General features: G+C 44.5%; 1 protein-coding gene across 1 annotated transcript in view; it reads right to left on the bottom strand.

Annotated features, from left to right (window-relative positions):
• LOC140730666 (serine/threonine-protein phosphatase 2A 65 kDa regulatory subunit A beta isoform-like) overlaps positions 1-21655 on the bottom strand; it is a 92163-nt gene that overhangs the window by 26868 nt on the left and 43640 nt on the right. Inside the window, exons 12-16 of the mRNA XM_073051416.1 lie at positions 18016-18171; positions 13151-13265; positions 9542-9612; positions 8330-8464; positions 3584-3757 (exon numbers count right to left, since the gene is read on the bottom strand). Coding sequence (XP_072907517.1) covers positions 3584-3757; positions 8330-8464; positions 9542-9612; positions 13151-13265; positions 18016-18171 — 651 coding nt within the window. The remainder of the gene's footprint in view (positions 1-3583; positions 3758-8329; positions 8465-9541; positions 9613-13150; positions 13266-18015; positions 18172-21655) is intronic.

Raw genomic sequence — 21655 nt, 5'->3', positions numbered from 1 at the left:
ACGATAGAGATATTTAAAATTATGAGGGGGATAGATAGAGTTGACGTGGATAGGCTTTTTCCATTGCGCGTGGGGAGATTCAAACAAGAGGACACGAGTTGAGAGTTAGGGGGCAAAAGTTTAGGGGTAATACGAGGGGGAATTTCTTTACTCAGAGTGGTAACTGTGTGGAACGAGCTTCCAGTAGAAGTGGTAGAGGTAGGATTGGTATTATCATTTAAAGTAAAATTGGATAGGTGTATGGACAGGAAAGGAATGGAAGGTTATGTGCTGAGTGCAGGTCGGGGGGACTAGGTAAGAGTAAGTGTTCGGCACGGACTAGAAGGGCCGTGATGGCCTGTTTCTGTGCTGTAATTGTTATATGGCTATATGTCGTTCTAGAGGGATATTGATCGACTGGGATTCCATTGAGACCCAAGTAGGGGAGTGATCCTTAACAAAGTAAAACATTCCTGCTCTAATTTGGGCCGCCCAGAAATACCATATAAGATTTGGTAGCTGTCAGCCACCTCTATCATACGGCAGATACAACAGGGAAAGCCTGAGTCTTGGACGTCTAGATAGATAGATAGATAGATAGATAGATACTTTATTCATCCCCATGGGGAAATGCAACATTTTTTCCAATGTCCCATACACTTGTTGTAGCAAAACTAATTACATACAATACTTAACTCAGTAAAAATATGATATGCATCTAAATCACTCTCTCAAAAAGCATTAATAATAGCTTTTAAAAAGTTCTTAAGTAGTTTACTTAAATACATTAAATACAATCAACCCCGGCACTTTAACATATCTTACTCCTGGCAGTTGAATTGTAAAGCCTAATGGCATTCGGGAGTATTGACCTCTTCATCCTGTCTGAGGAGCATTGCATCGATAGCAACCTGTCGCTGAAACTGCTTCTCTGTCTCTGGATGGTGCTATGTAGAGGATGTTCAGGGTTTTCCATAATTGACCGTAGCCTACTCAGCGCCCTTCGCTCAGCTACCGATGTTATACTCTCCAGTACTTTGCCCACGACAGAGCCCGCCTTCCTTACCAGCTTATTAAGACGTGAGGCGTCCCTCTTCTTAATGCTGCCTCCCCAACACGCCACCACAAAGAAGAGGGCGCTCTCCACAACTGACCTATAGAACATCTTCAGCATCTCACTACAGACATTGAATGACGCCAACCTTCTAATGAAGTACAGTCTACTCTGTGCCTTCCTGCACAAGGCATCTGTGTTGGCAGTCCAGTCTAGCTTCTCGTCTAACTGTACTCCCAGATACTTGTAGGTCTTAACCTGCTCCACACATTCTCCATTAATGATCACTGGCTCCATATGAGGCCTAGGTCTCCTAAAGTCCACCACCATCTCCTTGGTCTTGGTGATATTGAGACGCAGGTAGTTTGAGTTGCACCATATCACAAAGTCCTGTATCAGTTTCCTATACTCCTCCTCCTGTCCATTCCTGATACACCCCACTATGGCCGTGTCGTCAGCAAACTTCTGCACATGGCAGGACTCCGAGTTATATTGGAAGTTATTCCAATATAATTCAGAGTTATTACTCCAGATGAAATTAGAAAAAAATTTCTTTAATAAATAAAAGAAAGATGGAGGAGAAAGTGGAATAGATCGGAAAAGGTACAGGAACTTCTGTAAAATTGACATTTTTAGAATGTTTATGCATTCATTCAAAGATATGGGCAATTTTGTTCATCTGTTTATAAGTTGAATAACTGAGTCTGCGAGAGGGTTATAATTAGTTGGGATAATTTTATCAATAGTAGGAGTAATTTTAACATCCAAATAGGTGAAACCCTGTTCTGACACCATATAACGGAGTTTGAAGTGGGGGACTGAGTCTCTCATCTTTATCCATGAATAATATTGCAGATCTGTTGTTGTTTATTTTATAGCCTGCAAAAGTACTTCTCAGGTCAATTAAGGCAGATAATGTTTGTTTCAAGTTGGAGCAAAACAAAATTACGTCATCCGCGATGTTCTATATCTCCTATAGTTATTCCTGCTATATTAGCCTGTTTTCAAGTTGCCATAGCAAGTGGCTCAATGGCCAGAATAAACAGGAGGGGAGATAGGGGATATAGGGGACAGTCCGTTGGAGTTTAAAAGGTGCCAAAGAAAGCCCGTTATTAAAAATTTCAGTCTGTTTGTTAGAATAAAGCAGCTGTATCCAACATAGAAATTTCCCCCCTATTCCAGATCTTTCTAAAACTTTAGATACTGCCACTCCACTCTGTCAAAGGCTTTCTCGGCATCCAGTGACAGAATAGCACTATCAGAGCTTCCAGATTTTTCATAAAGTATATTAAGCACTCTTCGAATGTTGTGGAAGCCCTGCCTTCCCTTACCAAATCCATTTTGGTCAGGGTGGACCATTTTTGGCAAGAGTGGCTCCAGCCTCCTAGCTCATACCTTACAGAGAATTTTGAGATCATTGTTCAGAAGTGAGATTGGTCTATAAGATCCACATGGGGACAGTGGTTTTCCAGGCTTTAACAGTAGTGTAGTTGCTGCCATATTAAGGGGGGGGGGGGGGAAGGGATCCAGTGTCAAATGACTCCTGATACACATCAAGCAGAGGTGGTATTAGTTTAGTCTTAAAGATTTTATATATTTCTATCGGAATCCCATCGGGCCCGGGAGTTTTCCCTCCCTTCATGTTAGTTATAGCTTCAGACAATTCCTTCGCCTCTAAGTTAAACTCCAGCGAGGTCAAGGACATTTCATCCAGGGGTATAAATTATAATAAGTCGAGAAATTCCTTTTGTACTTGTGGAGCTGAATCTGAATACTCTGAGCTATACAGATTTTGGTAAAATCTCAAAAAGATATTGTTTATTTCATTTGGGTCAGCAGTTGTCACCCCCTCATCTGATTATATGGAGCTTATTGCCCTTTCTATTTGTATCTGTTTGATGTGCCAGGCCGAAGGTTCGCGTATTATCAAAGCAGGTATCCATGTACAACTCTGAAATTTGTCTCCCCAGATAGCCACGAAACAAAGAAAGAACATGAAAGTCATTCAGACAGAAACGTGAAACCTACACCACCCCCACATCCTGATCATCAGATCCCCCAAAACCACCCTTCCCTCCACACAGAAAATGGAACGACAACATCGACCCCCCCCAACCCACCTCCTGCACAAAAAACCAACAGAACATTTAACCCCCTCACACAACAAAATGAAAAGAAACAGGCAATTAAAAAAACAGAATATAAAAACTGTAAGTCTGAAAAAGTCCGCAGTCCTTAAACGGGTCTAAACCTGATGGTCGAAACCAGGGGTTCCCACCCCGGGGTCCGCAGACAGCTTGGTTAATGGTCAATTAAAAAAAAGGTTGGGAGCCCTGGGTCTAAAGTAAGACTACCCATGTCAGTGGGCTGCAAGTATAATTGTTACTATCACACGTTTGCTTCTGGTGCAAAAGGAAAGAAGATGTTCCAAGTTATTTCTGTCTTTAAACTAAAGTATCAATTTGATACGGGCAATCATTTCCATTCTGAAAATCATCCATATGGAAGCACTGCTAATAGACGATAAAACACTTTAGATAAAACACTCACCAGCAGCCCTGCAAGCAGAGGCATGTACTCCATTATTGCCAGGCGCACTCTCCATTTGGAATCTTCTGCTAATTCCACAATGGCCGGCAGCAGAGACTCTGATAACTGGTGAATTCCAATCACTTCATTCACACAGTCCAGATTGGAGATGATGTTCAGACGGATCTCAGGGCACTAGAAAGGAAAGGCAATTTTCTGAGTACAGCAAAGGTGAAAAACGTTCATACTGCGAATGCTGTCTGACAGACACTCTGGTACTCCCCAGACTCTCTCCTTTCAAAGTATCATCTTGGACATTTATGAAATATTATCCCCACAAAAGAAATACGAATGCCACTTTCACACTTACAGTACTTAGACACATGCACGTGTAGCCAGGGTGCCGAAGACTTTTGCACAGGACATTACTTGTCAACGTGCAGCAGAGCGCAAGTTTGTAAATCTGGCGGGAGCACAGGATGTTGGGAATGACGAGGGTGGAGCACCCCCGGGAGGGGTGTGGGACAGGTGGCAGAGAAGGAGTGCCAGGGGTAGGAGGGGGTGGCACAGGTGCAGACACACCCAGCCCTGAGAACCCAGGCAAGGCCATTTGATTCCAAACAATTAGTTTATTGACCATTACAGAATGTCTCTCTGGTGCTTCCCGATCCCTTCCCCCTTTTCCCAACCAAAGAGTCAAAGGTTTGTTTATTATTAAAGCATGTATCCATTTACAACTCTGAAATTTGACTTCTCCAGATAGGCATGAAGCAAAGAAAGAACATGAAAGTCATTCAGACAGAAACGTGAAACTTACACCCCTCCCTGGGTACAAAAAAAGAATGGCATCCCGATCATCAGATCCCCCAAAACCACACCTCCCTCCGCACACAAAATGGAACAGCAACATCGACCCCCCCGCACGAAAAACTAACAGAGTATTTTTCCCCAAACACCTTCCCCTCGCACAACAAAATGAAAACAGGCAATTAAAAAAACACAGAATATAAAAACCGTAAGTCTGAAAAAGTCCACAGTCCATTAACACAAATGCAGAACCAGGATATCATCCTACGCTATCACCGACGTTCACCAAAAGAAGGAAGACAGGGACACAATGCCCCTCTCCCTGCCCCCTTCCCACTCTCAGTCCACATCACAGACCCATATCAGAATCAGGTTTATCATCACTCACAGCTGTCATGAAATTTGATTTTTTTTTGCGGATACAAAGATTGGAGGTGTAGTGGACAGTGAGGAAGGTTTTCAAAGCTTGCAGAGGGATTTGGACCAGCTGGAAAAATGGGCTGAAAATGGCAGATGCAGTTTAATACAGACAAGTGGGAGGTATTGCACTTTGGAAGGAAAAATGAAGGTAGAACATACAAGGTAAATGGTAGGGCACTGATGAGTGCAGTATAACAGAGGGATCTGGGAATACAGATACAAAATTCCCTAAAAGTGGAGTCACAGGTAGATAGGGCAGTAAAGAGAGCTTTTCGTACATTGGCCTTTATAAATCAAAGTATTGAGTATAAGAGTTGGAATGTTATGTTGAGGTTGTATAAGGCATTGGTGAGGCCAAATTTGGAGTATTGTATGCAGTTTTGGTCACCGAATTACAGGAAGGATATTAATAAGGTTGAAAGAGTGCAGAGAAGGTTTACAAGGATGTTGCCGGGACTTGAGAAACTGAGTTACAGAGAAAGGTTGAATAGGTTAGGACTTTATTCCCTGGAGCATAGAAGAATGAGGGGAGATTTAATAGAGGCATATAAAATTATGATGGGTATAGATAGAGTGAATGCAAGCAGGCTTTTTCCACTGAGGCTGGGGGAGAAAAAAACCAGAGAACATGGATTAAGGATGAAGGGGGAAAAGTTTAAAGGGAACATTGGGGGGTGCTTCTTCACACAGAGAGTGGTGGGAGCGTGGAATGAGCTGCCAGATGAAGTGGTAAATACGGGCTCACTGTTAACATTTAAGAAAAACTTGGACAGGTACATGGATGAGAGGTGTATGGAGGGATATGGTCCAGGTGCAGGTCAGTGGGACTAGGCAGAAAAATGGTTCCGCACAGCCAAGAAGGGCCAAAAGGCCTGTTTCTGTGCTGTCATGTTCTATGGTTCTATGAAATAATGCAAATTTCCACATGAATTAAAAAATCCAAAATTTGCACATGCAACATTTTTGTTTAAGTTCACGCCAAAATAAATAAGGAATTTAATAGATGGAAAAATAACAGTTCCATCACACCATTAAGCAATTCACCTTTAATCCAATATGCACTAAGATTACAAACTAGCTCACATCACTGCTTCGAAAGAACACACTGCACATTTGCTCATATCTAAAGCTCTCAAACTAAAAGAACAGTTCAAGAGACTCTGTTGTTATTCCATTCATGATTCATAAGAACATAAAAAATAGGAGCAGGAGTAGGCCCATTTGATCCTGCCCCGCCATTCAATAAGATCATGGCTGATCTGTCTGTAAACTCAGCTCCATCTACCTGCCTTTTCCCCATAACCTTTAATTCCCCTACTATGTAAAATGCTATCTAACTGTATCTTAAATATATTTAGTGAAGAGGCCTCAACTGCTTCCCTGGGCAGAGAATTCCACAGATTCACCACTCTCTGGGAAAAACAGTTTCTCCTCATCTCCATCCTAAATCTTCTCCCCTGAATCTTGAGGCAATGCCCCCCTGGGTCTAGTCTCAACTACCAATGGAAACAACTTTCCTACTTCTATCTTATCTAGCCCTTTCAAAATTTTATATGTTTCCATAAGATATCCTCTCATTCTTCTGAATTCCAGAGAGTACAGTCCCAAACAACTCAATCTCCCCTCATAGATTAATTAACCCTTTCATCTCTGGAATTAATCTGGTGAACCTCCTCTGCACTGCCTCCAAAGCCAATATATCCTTCCTCAAGTATGGAGACCAGAACTGCACACAGTACTCCAGGTGTGGCCTCACCAGTTCCCTGTATAGTTGTAGCATGACCTCCCTGCTCTTAAATTCAATCCCTCCAGCAATGAAGGCAAACATTCTGTTTGCCTTATTAACCTGTTGTACCTACAAGCCAACTATTTGCGATTCAAACACAAGCACTTTTCGCCATTTAAATAATCATCTGCTCTTCTATTGTCCCTTCTGAAGTGGATGATCTCTCATTTACCAACGTTGTATTCCATCTGCCAGACCATGGCCCACTCATTTAATCTATCTATATCTCTGCAGACTCTCCACATCCACTGTGCAATTTCCTTTTCCACTCAGTTTATGGGTCATCAGCAAATTTTGCTACGCTACGCTCAGTCCCCTCCTCCAAATCATCAATGTAAATGGTAAACAGCTGTGGGCCCAGCACTGACCCCTGCGGCACCCCACTCACCACTAACTGCCAACCCGAGAAACACCCATTTATACCAACTCTCTGCCTTCTATTGGTTAACCAATCCACTATCCATGCCAATACACTTCATCCGACTCCACGCATCCGTATCTCATTTATAAGTCTCTTGTGAGGCACCTTATTGAATGCCTTCTGGAAATCCAAGTATACGACATCCATCTGTTCCCCTTCTGTCCACTGCACTCATTATGTCCTCAAAGAACTCCAGCATGTTTGTGAAACAGGACCTGCCCTTTCTGAATCCATGCTGTGTCTGACTAATGGAACCACTCCTTTCTAAATGTTTCGCTATTTCTTCCTTAATGACAGCTTCAAACATTTTCCCGACTACAGATGTTAAATTAACTGGCCTAAGGAAGTGGCCTTAGAAATGTTACTCACTGAATAACGTTTTACATTCTGGCTTCCCTCTTCTCTTGGTAATCTGCCTATCACCTCCCCCTGGGTCCTCTCCTCTTTTCCTTTCTCCCATGGTCCACTCTCCTCTATCAGATTCCTTCCTGTCCAGCCCTTTACCTCTCCCACCCATCACCTCCCCCTGGTGTCCCTCCTCCTTCCCTTTCTCCCATGGTCCACTCTCCTCTCCTACCAGTTTCCTTCCTCTCCAGCCCTTTACCTCTCCCACTAATCACCGCCCTTCAACGCCCCCTCCCCTACACAGCAACATTTCCCATCACCTGGTCTACCTATCACCTGCCAGCTTGTACAACTATCCCCCCAACCTTCCTATTCTGGCGCCCTCCTCCTTCCCTCCCAGTCCCGACGAAGGGTCTCGGCCCAAGGGTTCATTCCCCTCCATAGATGCTGCCTGACCTGCTGAGTTCCTCCAGCATGGTGTGTGTGTGTTGCTCTGGATTGCCAGCATCTGCAGAATCTGTGATTATAACATTTTAGAATGCTGGACATCACCACACAGCTCCAAGCAAACGGCAGTTACAATGTTTGTCAACAGGAAAGATGAACATGGGCCAACTGCTGTCATTTCCAGGAATCAATATCAGTGAGAGCAAAAGCCTGGACACATCAGTCTAGATTGCAACACGTCCCGTTCTGGCACACTTATCCAGATACCTGTATCTCGTGGTGGAGCATGGACTGCTCGTCACCTTCAGCAGATGCCTGAGTGTACAAGTTCCAGAGATGGCAACCAGCTTTCCGATCGCCTAATGAACAATAAGCGACCTTTCATCACCACTCTTGACCTGACACCAGCTTTCAAACAGCACACAGAAGACAGCTCTCCAATGGTATTTGCCTGATTTCGGTAGGCTATTCAAAAAATATCCACGATGTCCACAGGTCACACAAGAATTATGTTAAAGTTTGCACTTCATGATAAAATTACCTTATCTTTGAGCTGAGCCAAGATCAGGGGAAGCAGGTGCTCAACAGTTGCGTCCTTGCCCAGGATGGTGGACAAGCCCGCAATAACAGAGGCCAGAGCTGACTTCATCTGTTGATTGGTGTCGGACAAACGTTCCTGGAAAAGAAAACCATAAAATGATCAAATGAAAACATAGACAGATATCTCAGTCGACGCGCACAACATGCTGGAGGAAATCAACAGGCGAGGCAGCACCTACAGAAACGTCCACCGTACTTTTCTCCATAATGCTGCCTGGCCTGCTGAGTCCCTCCAGCACTTTGTGTGAGTTGCTCGGATTTCCCGCATCTGCAGATTTTCTCTTGTTTGTGATTAGGTATCTCAGTCATGTTGCCATCCTGCTCCATGTTCTTATGATCCACCTGGTCAGTCATGGATCATTCTTAAACAATTTCTTTTACAGTTTGAGATACATATAGATCATGGAACAGAACCGGCCCTTCAACCCACAATGTTATACTTAAATTCCTAATCAAGTGGGCAATCTAATCTGCACAATGTCCATATTCTTCTGTTTTCCCGACATTTGTGTGTTTATCTAAACGTCATTAAAAGTCCCCAATGTATCTGCCTCTACCATCACTCCAGGCAGCCAACACCATGTTAAAAAAAAAAGATGGTGGAGGAACTCAGCAGGCCAGGCAGCGCCTATGGAGAAAAGGACAGTCGACGTTTCTGGCCAAAACCCTTCGGCAGGACTCAACCCTTCGGGAGAGGGGGAGGGGGGGGCGGGAGAGGGGGAAGGGGAGGGAGGCAGGAGAGGGGGAGGGGGCGGGAGAGGGGAGAAGGGGGTGGGAGAGTGGGGCAGGGGCAGGAGAGGGGAGAGGGGGAAGGGGAGGGAGGCGGGAGAGGGGGAGGGGGCAGGAGAGGGGAGAAGGGGGTGGGAGAGTGGGGCAGGGGCAGGAGAGGGGAGAGGGGGAAGGGGAGGGAGGCGGGAGAGGGGGAGGGGGCAGGAGAGGGGGAGGGGACAAGATGTGACTCATGCTTGGATATTGAGATTTTCCAGTGACAAGCAGCTCACAGTGATAAAACCTGAATTAAAAGGTGCCTGAATCCTCACTTCAGGCCCACCCGAAATACTGAGGGACTTTTTCCTGAAGTGAATGAGATGAGTTGTTATGTTAATTTTAGATAAACTGTATAACCAGCCAAGAATTTGAGAAGTCATATTACCTTCACATACGGTAAGATGTGACTCATTATGACAGTCTCTCTGCAATCTTCTGGCAAGTTTTCACAAAAATCTGCAAGATAGAGTACTGCACGTGAAAGAGTTATTCTCAAACAAAACAATGGAGTCAGAGAAAAGCCATTCAGCCCATCTATTCTGTGCTGATCCATTTAAATTGCCTACTCCCATTGACCTGCATCTGGACCATAGCCCTCAATACCACTACCATCTATGTATCTATCTAAACTTCTCCCAAACATTGAAATCAAGCTTGCATGCACCACTTGCGCTGGCAGCTTGTTCCACACTCTCACGACAATGATAAATCAATAAAGTTTAACAGATTAAGCAATTGCTGAAAAGCATCTGCCTACATATTTGGATCTTTTCAGAAGATAGTGGCAAGAGAAAACATACATTCTGAAGCACAATTTAAGTCGCACGAGAAAAAGCAAGGCCAGTATCTACAGCGTAAACATCAAGAGTCAGATGGCACAGGTTAAATTCTGGCACATTTGTACGTTCTCCCCGTGACAGCATGGGTTTCCTTCAAGTGCTCATTTCATCCCCCATTCCAGTTGGTAGGTTAACTGATCATTGTAAATTGTCCCATGATTAGGCGAGGATTGAATCGGGGGAAGCTGGGTGGCATGGCTCGGAGGGCCTACTCCGTGCTGTAATAATAAATAGATGTTCAGAGCTATCAAATTGGCCCACTCCTCCTCTGTAGTGTCGGCCAAGTTGTTCTGGTGCAAATTAACTCAGTGAGTTGGCATTAAAGTACCAGCTACTGAAGATGACTGGCAAAGAACTTTGGCAGGCACATCACAATTTATTTGAAACATTTGATTTATGGAAACTGGCCAGGCCAAGGCGACTGATGCTGTGATACTTATCCCAGCCAGCTCCACTTTGCATGAAGGCATGATCCATGACTAAACTACCGCAATCTGAAACGCCAGATGTAACTCAAACAACACACACAAAATGCTGGTGGAACACAGCAGGCCAGGCAGCACCTATAAGGAGAAGCACTGTCGACGTTTCGGGCCGAGACCCTTCACACCTCACAGTCTCACTCCCGCTAGTCTTGCATCGGTTTTGGCAAGGTGTGGATGTGCGATCTTGCGCTCTTAAACTTTTCAGTTTCTACCTATGGTGTAGTGATTTTGTGCTTTAAGTATTTAACTATGCCTCTTAAGCATCCGATGTCAATTCCTGGGCCATCAGCCAAGCAGCAGAGAACCGCTTTAACACTTGAAAAAAAGTTGGAAATTATAAACAGGGCAGCATTAGGTGAAGGTAACACAACTCTGGGACACTACTGCTGGGAACAGAATTTGCCTTTAAAGTTCTTTTGTTGCTTGACAATGCGCCAGCCCATCCTTAACATTTGGACAGCATTCATCTTAACATAACAGTGCGTTTCTTGCCAATATCGCTGATTCAACCACTCGACCAAGGTGTGATCCACATTCAAGGCGTTTTTATTTTTACGGTGAACTATCTCTCGGATGCTGCTAGCAACAGACGATTTTGAAATTCCCGGGAGTTTACCAGCAGTGAGGGAATGGTGGAAGTTGGAACACTTGGCATGAATGGCGATGGACATGGACCCAAGTTTAGAACAGAATCAGCATCTCAGTCCTTTCCTGCTATCAACCCTTCTTCCCTACGAGCAAATTTATGCTGAAAAACAAAATGCTGCCAAGCAAACAACCCTCACCACTTTCTTCAAACCAGTGTCATCTCCTGCTGCCGGCAGTTCTGAGAGTTCTGTAACTCTTCCTTCACTCCTTGCTGCGCTTGATATGATCCTGACAACCCACAACCATCCACCTCATCCATGTAAAGCTGACCGACACCACAACAACCACTCATCTCCCAGAGCCAACACACCTGCCACTGTTGGTGAGTACTGTACACTCTAGTATGTTAACTTTCTATGATTTGTTACATGGACTATTACCTTAAACTGATGAAATATAATACGAATGTTGCCTTCTGGTACTGCTTTTCTATCGTATTGGTATGAAAATGTGAATAAATTACAGATAAAGCATATTTAGGAAGCCCTCTGGAACACATCCCTGTTTACTCCATTTAAATAATTATTCACATTATGCGTTTTCACACTACGCATCGACTGCAAGGAACGTATCCCCCGCATATAACGAGGATAGGTGTATCTAGTTCTGGGATCAGATCAGGATGTCAAAGGGGAGGCACGCTGTTCTCACTTGGAGATGTGTCACCTGGCTATGTGGTATAACATTAAATAGTGTCATAGAAAAGCACAGCACAGAAAAGGCCCTTTGGCCTCTCTAGTCCATGCTGAACAATTCAAACTGTCTACTCCCATCGGCCTACACCAGGACCATAACCCACCCCCCATTCCCCTACTATCCAAACTTCTCTTAAATATTGAAATCAAAATTTCATGGACCACTTGTGCTGGCAGCTCATTCCACTCTCATGACCCTCTGTGTGAAGGAATTTCCCCTCATGTTCCCCTTAAACTTGTTACTTTTCACCCTTGACCCATGACCTCTGGTTGTAGTCCAACCCAACCTCAGTGGAAAAAACCTGCTTGCATTTACTCCATCTGTACCACCCCTCCCGTAATATTATACCTCCATCAAATCTCCTCTCAATCTTCTGCATTCTAAAGAATGCAGTCCTAACCTATTCATTCTTTCCTTATAACACAGGTCCTCCAGACCTGGCAACATCCGTGTTAACTTCCTGCATTCTTTCAAACTTGTTTACATCTTTCACAGGAGTTCAAAGTTCAGGGGTGTCCAGGGAAGGGGCTTGTCGTGCCCATTCCAGGGCAGCTCACTCAGCTTTGCTTCCCACCGGACACTCATCTCTCACCTGTGGCTGCAAGCAGCCGTTTGCACGTGACAGCAGTCTCATACTCGGGTGAGATGGGACATACCAGTCCTAGCACTCAAAGTCAGCCTCAGCGGACTGAGATCTACAGTAAAACCCAATGGCCCGAAAGGCAGCTCTGCAACGCTCCGTGGAGAGCGAGGGGCATGAAAAGGCACAGAAGACGTCCTGGTCATCCACTGCAAACAGAAAGACCCCACTTCCTTCTGACGCTTGTTCACATCACCTGACCCGGACTTCTGAGGCCAACAGAGTGGAACTGCTCCAGGCAGAGGCTTTTCCATTTTAAAAACTCTCCCGCACAGGTTTCCCCATCACCATCGGACAAAATGTGCAACCAGCACGCATCCTATACACAATCTTGACATTTGTCTCCTTACTGGCAGCCACAAAGCAAAGGAACCCAACAAAACCCATTAAACAAAGAAAACTGTCAATCACACAATGCGCAGGAAAAAAAGACAAATTGTGCAAACAAGAAAAGGAAGCAAATAATGTTCAGGACTGCACCGCAAAATGCCAGGTTGTACAGCTGGGTCAGAGGCTCGTCTCCGCTAGGAGAGTTACAGGCAGAGATTGCGGTATCATTGCCCAGAACAAGAGTCTATTAATAAAGTAATTGATAGTTGTTTATGCTGCCAGAAAGTAGTCACTGTGCTTCAGCAACAACATCTTAAACTAGATGGCAAAGACAAGAACAAGAATTCGCAACCAACCTTTAATGTTGTTGGCCCCAGCTGCTCGCACTTCAGCCTCACAATCTTTCAACAAGATTTGGAAAGCAGGAACCAGATCATTTACCGTGATTTCAGGACCCATGGTTTTCTGAAGCTTTAAAGGCAAGAGGAACTAAATGAGTAACAAAGATAGAGCGGGTTTCAATAGCAGCAATCTGTACATTAGCACGTGAACAGAGGAATCACAAAGACAACACTATCTTTCTTTCCATGCTCTCGTCTCGCTGCTGCCATCAGGTAGGAGGTACAGGAGCCACAGGACCCCACCACCAGGTTCAGGGACAAATATTACCCCTCAACCATCAGGTAGAAGGTACAGGAGCCACAGGACCCCACCACCAGGTTCAGGGACAAATATTACCCCTCAACCATCAGGTAGAAGGTACAGGAGCCTCAGGACCCCCACCACCAGGTTCAGGGACAAATATTACCCCTCAACCATCAGGAAGAAGGTACAGGAGCCACAGGACCCCCACCACCAGGTTCCAGAACAGTTACTACCCCTCAACCATCAGGTAGAAGGTACAGGAGCCACAGGACCCCCACCACCAGGTTCCAGAACAGTTACTACCCCTCAACCATCAGGTAGAAGGTACAGGAGCCACAAGACCCCCACCACCAGGTTCCAGAACAGTTACTACCCCTCAACCATCAGGTAGAAGGTACAGGAGCCTCAGGACCCCCACCACCAGGTTCCAGAACAGTTACTACCCCTCAACCATCAGGTAGAAGGTACAGGAGCCTCAGGACCCCCACCACCAGGTTCCAGAACAGTTACTACCCCTCAACCATCAGGTAGAAGGTACAGGAGCCTCAGGACCCCCACCACCAGGTTCCAGAACAGTTACTACCCCTCAACCATCAGGTAGAAGGTACAGGAGCCTCAGGACCCCCACCACCAGGTTCCAGAACAGTTACTACCCCTCAACCATCAGGTAGAAGGTACAGGAGCCACAGGACCCCCACCACCAGGTTCAGGGACAAATATTACCCCTCAACCATCAGGTAGAAGGTACAGGAGCCTCAGGACCCCCACCACCAGGTTCCAGAACAGTTACTACCCCTCAACCATCAGGTAGAAGGTACAGGAGCCTCAGGACCCCCACCACCAGGTTCCAGAACAGTTACTACCCCTCAAGCATGAACAACAGGGAATAACTACACTTATTTGATTGAGATATTCCCACAACCAATGACCAGAATCAGAATCAGAATCCTTTATTATCGCCAAGTATGAGGACACACACAGGGAATTTGATGCCGGTTTCCCTGAGCTCTCTCTGTACAGAATTAAAAGCAAACAAAAACAATAGTGCAAATAATCATAAACTATATACAATGAGGTACCCCTCATTGAATGTACAGGTGGATTTGATTTATAATAGACTAAAATTCAAGTGTTCATAAGACTGATGGCATACGGAAACTGTTCTTGTACCTATTTGTCCTGGCAGACAGTGATCTAAAGCACCTACCAGAAGGAAGGAGTTGGAACAGGTGATGTCCAGGGTGTGATGGGTCTACAATAATGCTGCTTGCTCACTTCCTGACTCTAGGTGCATATAAGTCCTGGATCGAGGGCAGTTTCACACCAATAATCCTTTCTGCAGCCCTGATGATTCTTTGGAGTCTATTCTTGTCTTGTTTGGTATGTTACAAAGGATGAACAGCTCTGATGGGCAGAAGGGTGCAAGGTTGCCCATGTCCCCCTCCCCTGGGAGAATCACAAACTGTTACTGTTTCCACGTGTTAATGAGAGAGAAAGAGATGGAACAAAAACATACTGGGACTGGAACATCTGCTACTGATAACACCGGGGGAGAGAGACCATATTATGACTCCTGTAAGACTCACGGCTCCGGAGAGGGCTGTTTACTTGGTACTATTCTGTTTATTAAAATTCCTCAGTGGACAGCCGGAGTGGGCAGGTTTGATGGACTAAGCCATTCAAAACCTGAGACCCCGTGAGTAGGGATAAAAGTGAGGTCTGGGGAGACACCCCTCAGACACACCAGGAGACGCACCAACAGACATACTAGTGAGCACTGTTTAAGTGTTGGAACCCATGAGAAAAGTGTGGGCATCGGAGACCCAACGAAGGATCGGTCAATTTTAACTCACAGTGTTTATAGCGAGGCCGGTGGGGGGCTTGTGTGTGTGTCCACCCTTGCCTGGGTGACGAGTCCACCATAGAAGAACGGTCTAGCTAAAGGACAGAGGGGTCATACCTGAATGGCCACAACAACATATCGACGGATCAGGATCGTAAAGGAAGGTTTGCAAGACAATAGCTGTCACTGTTTGCTCGCTCTCTCTCTCTCTCTCTCTCTCCCTCCCTCCCTCCAATGGTTACAACAAAAGATCCAACAACTACCTCAGCCTACATGAACTGAACTGAACTTTATACTTTCCCATAATAATTCTTTATCCCCTAGACAATGATAGAGCTTGTTTATTATTGATTATTATTATACCCACATTTTTAGGTTTAGTATTGCTAACGTGTATTATCTGTATATATGCATTGTTGATATTCATTTGTATATTTTACTTTTGAAGATTTGGTTTACACTGCGGTGAGAAGAGCACAGAGATTTCAGTTGATCTGAGTGTTTTCCCAGGCTACGGAAGTCTAGGACTAAAGGGAATAGATTTAATTGGAGACACAGCACAGAACAAGCTGTTCCGGCCCTTCAAACTGCACCACCAGTAACCCACCAACTCGTGCAACAATCTACAATGACCCTTTAACCTACTAACCGGAATGCTTTTGGACTGTAGGAGGAAACCAGAGCACCAGGAGGGAAGTCTGTGGCAACAAGGTTTTACACTGAGAACAAAGACCATCTGGTTCAAAAACTATAAACACACAGGAGATTCTGAAGATGCTGGAAATCTAGAGTAACAATCACAAAATGCTGGAGGAACTCAGCAGGCCAGTTGGCAACTATGGGAATGAAATAAACAGTCGATGTTTCTGGCCGAGACTGTTCTTCAGGGTTATAAATCTGCCAAAGACACAACCATTGTTGGGAGAATTTCAGATAGTAATAAGGAGCCGAAGAGGAGTGAGATAGATCAGCTGGTTGAGTGGTGTGGCAACAACAATCTGGCACTTGTCAGTAAGACCAAGGAAACTGATTGTTGACCACAGGAAGGTGCAGCTGAATCACAAACTCCCTACACCATACCCGGTCTGTGTTAAGTCAGCAGTGGGAAGGAACCAGAAAGGTCCAGTCCATCAAAAGTTATAAGCAGCATTTAATTAATGTACTATATCACAAAAGTTACCATAATGACTGTAAGACCAAGGAATTGATTGTGGACGTCAGGAAGGGGAAGTCAAGGGAACACACATCAGTCCTAATCAAGGGGATTGTGGAAAGGGTGAGTAGTTTCAAGTTCCTGAGTGTCAACATCTCTGAAGACCTGTCCTGGGCCCAACATATCGATGCAATTACAAAAAATGCACAAAAGTGGCTACATTTCCTTAGGAGTTTGAGGAAATTTGATACTCTCAAATTTCTGGAGGTGTACCACGGAGAACGTTCTACCTGGTTGCATCGCTGTCTAGTATGGAGGGAAGACTACACAGGATCAGAAAAGGCTGCAAGACAATATAAAATCAGCCATTTCCATCACAGGCATTAGCCTCTCTGGCATCCAGAAGCCTTCAAAAGGCAATGCATCAAAAAGAGGGCATCTATTAAGGGCCCCATCACCCAAGATATGCCCTCTTCTCATTGCTACCATCAAGGTGGGGGTACAGGTGGCACACTCAATATTTCAAGAACAGCTTCTTCCCCTTTGTTATCAGAATTCTGAATGCACAATGAACCCATGGACACTACCTCAGTAATTTTTAAATATCTACATATTTAATATATATAGTAATTTTTATACATTATCTACTGCAATGTACTGCTGGCGTAAAACAACCAAATTTCACAACGTATGCCAGTGATATTAAACCTGATTCTGGGATGAGGTGAAAGTAAGGAACTAGCATCCTTCTTGGAGGAGATAGTTGAAGGAGTTAGTGAGCTTGCAGAAGATATCAATGTTGGAGATTCAGAAAAGGAAGCGAAGTGTCAGAATAAATTTGTAAATCCAGGTAACTCTGCGGCAGGGTAAAAGTCAGTGGCGAAGGTGATGAGAATGCTGGGCTCCGCACGAGTGCATGGAGCAGCTCTGGGAGATGCCGGGGAGAGGAAGGTGGAGGTGTGTACAGGGATATGTTTGGACAACCAAAAGATAGCTGCTGCAAAAGCCCATGTGACTGTATCCCTTTAGTCCCATTACTCCTCAGGCCTTTTTGAAAATTTGTTTAAGCTTACCACTGGCTTTTTGACCTTTTGGCTCATTTTTAAACAGAACTGAAGTTCCCCTTAACTTCCTCCAGTCAAAAGCAAAAAATATCAGTGTCATCCACCTGTGCACGTGCTGAATCCCCAGATCCCTGGTACTATGCCAGCAAATTGGTTCTAAACCTGTCACAGGATTATCCTTCAGATACACTGAAAAAGATCTCAGCTCAATTCAGACCAACTTTGTTCTATTTCAGATCCATGTTTAAAAACAGGCTAATTAAATGAATCTGGGGAAAAAATCTCAGCACCTTTTGGCATGTCAGTCAAACAGCTTTTTATATTAAAAATACGCAGGTGTTTGATTTAACAATTTTTTAAACTATGTTAGAGGAACTAATCGTGTTTTCATGACTTTTGACAGAATCAGAAGGGGTTCGAGCTGGAACAGAAAACTTAAAGACTAGTTTTAAAATATAAATATACCATATCATCACACCAAAGAGATGCACTTTCTGATTTAACAATAACACATACTTCAGAAAATTTGTCTGCCACTATATAGCGAACATGCCAGGATTCATCCTCCACTGCCTGCCGGAGGGTAGGCATCACCATTGCTTCCAGGTCCTCCTGGGGCAGCAGCTGAGCTATGCTCACACAAGCTTCAACTGTCAATATCCTCACCGAATCCTGTGAAAAAGATGTTCAAATGGGGTTTGAGCTAGTTCTTAATTAAAAAACAAAATTAATTTACTGAAGTTAACATTAGGAAGAACTAATCTCATCAAAAAAAATTATAAAAATAAATACTGGCAATATAACAATTGTTTCCCAGATGATATACGTTCAGCTCACCTAGAAAGTAGCAACAGGTTTTGTTACTTTGCAATGTGCGCTGGAGTCTTCCCAGGATACAAGAACTGTAATGGGGATATGAAACATAGAAACATAGAAAATAGGTGCAGGAGTAGGCCATTCGGCCCTTCGAGCCTGCACCACCATTCGGTATGATCATGGCTGATCATCCAACTCAGAACCCTGTACCTGCTTTCTCTCCATACCCCCGATCCCTTTAGCCACAAGGGCCATATCTAACTTCCTCTTAAATATAGCCAATGAACTGGCCCCAACTGTTTCCTGTGGCAGAGAATTCCACAGATTCACCACTCTCTGTGTGAAGAAGTTTTTCCTCATCGCAGTCCTAAAAGGCTTCCCCTTTATCCTTAAACTGTGACCCCTTGTTCTGGACTTCCCCAACATTGGAAACAATCTTCCTGCATCTAGCCTGTCCAATCCCTTTAGAATTTTATATGTTTCAATAAGATCCCCCCCTCAATCTAAATTCCAGTGAGTGTAAGCCTAGTCGATCCAGTCTTTCTTCATATGAAAGTCCTGCCATCCCAGGAATCAATCTGGTGAACCTTCTCTGTACTCCCTCTATGGCAAGAATGTCTTTCCTCAGATTAGGGGACCAAAACTGCACACAATATTCTAGGTGCGGTCTCACCAAGGCCTTGTACAACTGCAGTAGGACCTCCCTGCTCCTGTACTCAAATCCTTTTGCTACGAATGCCAACATACCATTTGCCTTTTTCACCGCCTGCTGTACCTGCATGCCCACCTTCAATGACTGGTGTACAATGACACCCAGGTCTCGTTGCACCTCCCCTTTTCTTAATCGACCACCGTTCAGATAATAATCTGTTTTCCTGTTCTTGCAACCAAAGTGGATAACCTCACATTTATCCACATTAAGTTGCATCTGCCATGAATTTGCCCACTCACCTAACCTATCCAAGTCGCCCTGCATCCTCTTAGCATCCTCCTCACAGCTAACACTGCCGCCCAGCTTCGTGTCATCCGCAAACTTGGAGATGCTGCATTTAATTCCCTCGTCTAAATCATTAATATATATTGTAAACAACTGGGGTCCCAGCACTGAGCCTTGCGGTACCCCACTAGTCACTGCCTGCCATTCTGAAAAAGTCCTGTTTACTCCCACTCTTTGCTTCCTGTCTGCCAACCAATTCTCTATCAACATCAATACCATACCCCCAATACCGTGTGCTTTAAGTTTGCACACTAGTCTCCTGTGTGGGACCTTATCAAAAGCCTTTTTAAAATCTAAATATACCACATCCACTGGCTCTCCCCTATCCACTCTACTAGTTACATCTTCAAAAAATTCTATAAGATTCGTCAGACATGATTTTCCTTTCACAAATCCATGCTGACTTTGTCCGATGATTTCACCTCTTTCCAAATGTGCTGTTATCACATCTTTGATAACCGACTCTAACATTTTCCCCACCACCGATGTCAGACTAACCGGTCTATAATTCCCCGGTTTCTCTCTCCCTCCTTTTTTAAAAAGTGGGGTTACATTAGCCACCCTCCAATCCTCAAGAACTAATCCAGAATCTAAGGAGTTTTGAAAAATTATCACTAGTGCATCCACTATTTCTTGGGCTAATTCCTTAAGCACTCTAGGATGCAGACCATCTGGCCCTGGGGATTTATCTGCCTTTAATCCCTTCAATTTACCTAACACCACTTCCCTACTAACATGTATTTCCCTCAGTTCCTCCATCTCACTAGACCCTCGGTCCCTTACTATTTCCGGAAGATTATTTATGTCCTCCTTAGCGAAGACAGAGCCAAAGTAGTTATTCAATTGGTCTGCCATGTCTTTGTTCCCTATGATCAATTCACCTGTTTCTGACTGTAAAGGACCTACATTTGTCTTGACCAATCTTTTTCTTTTCACGTATCTATAAAAGCTTTTACAGTCAGTTTTTATGTACCCTGCCAGCTTTCTCTCATAATCTTTTTTCCCTTTCCTAATTAAGCCCTTTGTCCTCCTCTGCTGGTCTCTGAATTTCTCCCAGTCCGCAGGTGTGCCGCTTTTTTTTTGCTAATGTATATGTTTCTTCTTTGGACTTGATACTATCCCTAATTTCCTTTGTCAGCCACGGGTGCACTACCTTCCCTGGTTTATTCTTTTGCCAAACTGGGATGAACAATTGTTGTAGTTTATCCATGCGATCTTTAAATGATTGCCATTGCATATCCACCGTCAACCCTTTAAGTATCAGCATGCAAAAACACCCTTGATGAAAGCATTCCTTGGATTAGTATATTAGCAAATGTCATGACAGAGCAAAAATTTTATTGACAAACCAATTTTCTTTCTCCTGCTCTTGAAGCACCACTCTCTGCTGAGTAGGGCTGAATCTCCAAGCTAATCACCCAAGTGGTCACTTTTCACCACAGGATTTAGGAGCTTAATTAGGCCATTTGGCCCATCGAGTCTGCTCTACCATTTCATCGTGGTTGATCCATTTCCCCCTCAGCCCAATCTCCTGTCTTCTCCCCATATCCCTTCACAGAAACATAGAAATCTATAGCCATTCAGCCCCAAAGTTGTGCTAACCAAGTAACCTTCTTGAGAAACTGCCTAGAATTTCCCTACCTCATAGCCCTCTATTTTTCTAAGCTCCATGTACCTATCTAAGAGTCTCTTAAAAAACCCTACTGTATCCGTCTCTACCACCATCGCTGACAGGGCATTCCACACACCCACCACTCTCTACGTGAAAAGCTTACCTCTGACATCCCCCTTATACCTACTTCCAAGCACCTTAAAACAATACCCCCTCACGGTAGCCATTTCAGCCCTGGGAAAAAGCCTCTGGCTATCCACACGATCAATGCCTCTCATCATCTTATACACTGCCACCAGGTCACTTCTCATGCCCTGAATATACCCAATGACTTGGCCTCTATGACAATGACTTCCTCAGATTCTCTGGCTAAAGAAATCCTTCCTCACCTCCATTCAAAATGGACAAACTGTAGCTACACACAGCGCTGAAATAACGACACGCAGTCGGTAAGTCGTTTCGAGACTAGTTTATTCAAACTTTGCGGCGCCGGCATTTAATCCCTAGCGCCCGCCCTCTCCGACCGGAAATGACGTCAGAGGTGCATTACCAAAGTCTCCCCCTGCGCGCTGGCTGCTTGTGAGCCGGTTCACCTGCGCAGAAAGTGGGTCGCCACAAAACCTCTATTTTGAGATTGTTTCCTCTGGTCTTAGGCTCTCCCACCCTAGAGAACGTCCTCCCCACATCCACTCTACAGGCCTTTCAGTATTTGATAGGTTACAATGAGATCC

The sequence above is a fragment of the Hemitrygon akajei genome, chromosome 7 (assembly GCF_048418815.1).
Source record: "Hemitrygon akajei chromosome 7, sHemAka1.3, whole genome shotgun sequence".
Lineage (NCBI taxonomy): Eukaryota > Metazoa > Chordata > Chondrichthyes > Myliobatiformes > Dasyatidae > Hemitrygon > Hemitrygon akajei.
The sequence above is the reverse complement of the archived record's forward strand: the minus strand, read 5'-3'. Positions and strand labels throughout refer to the sequence as shown.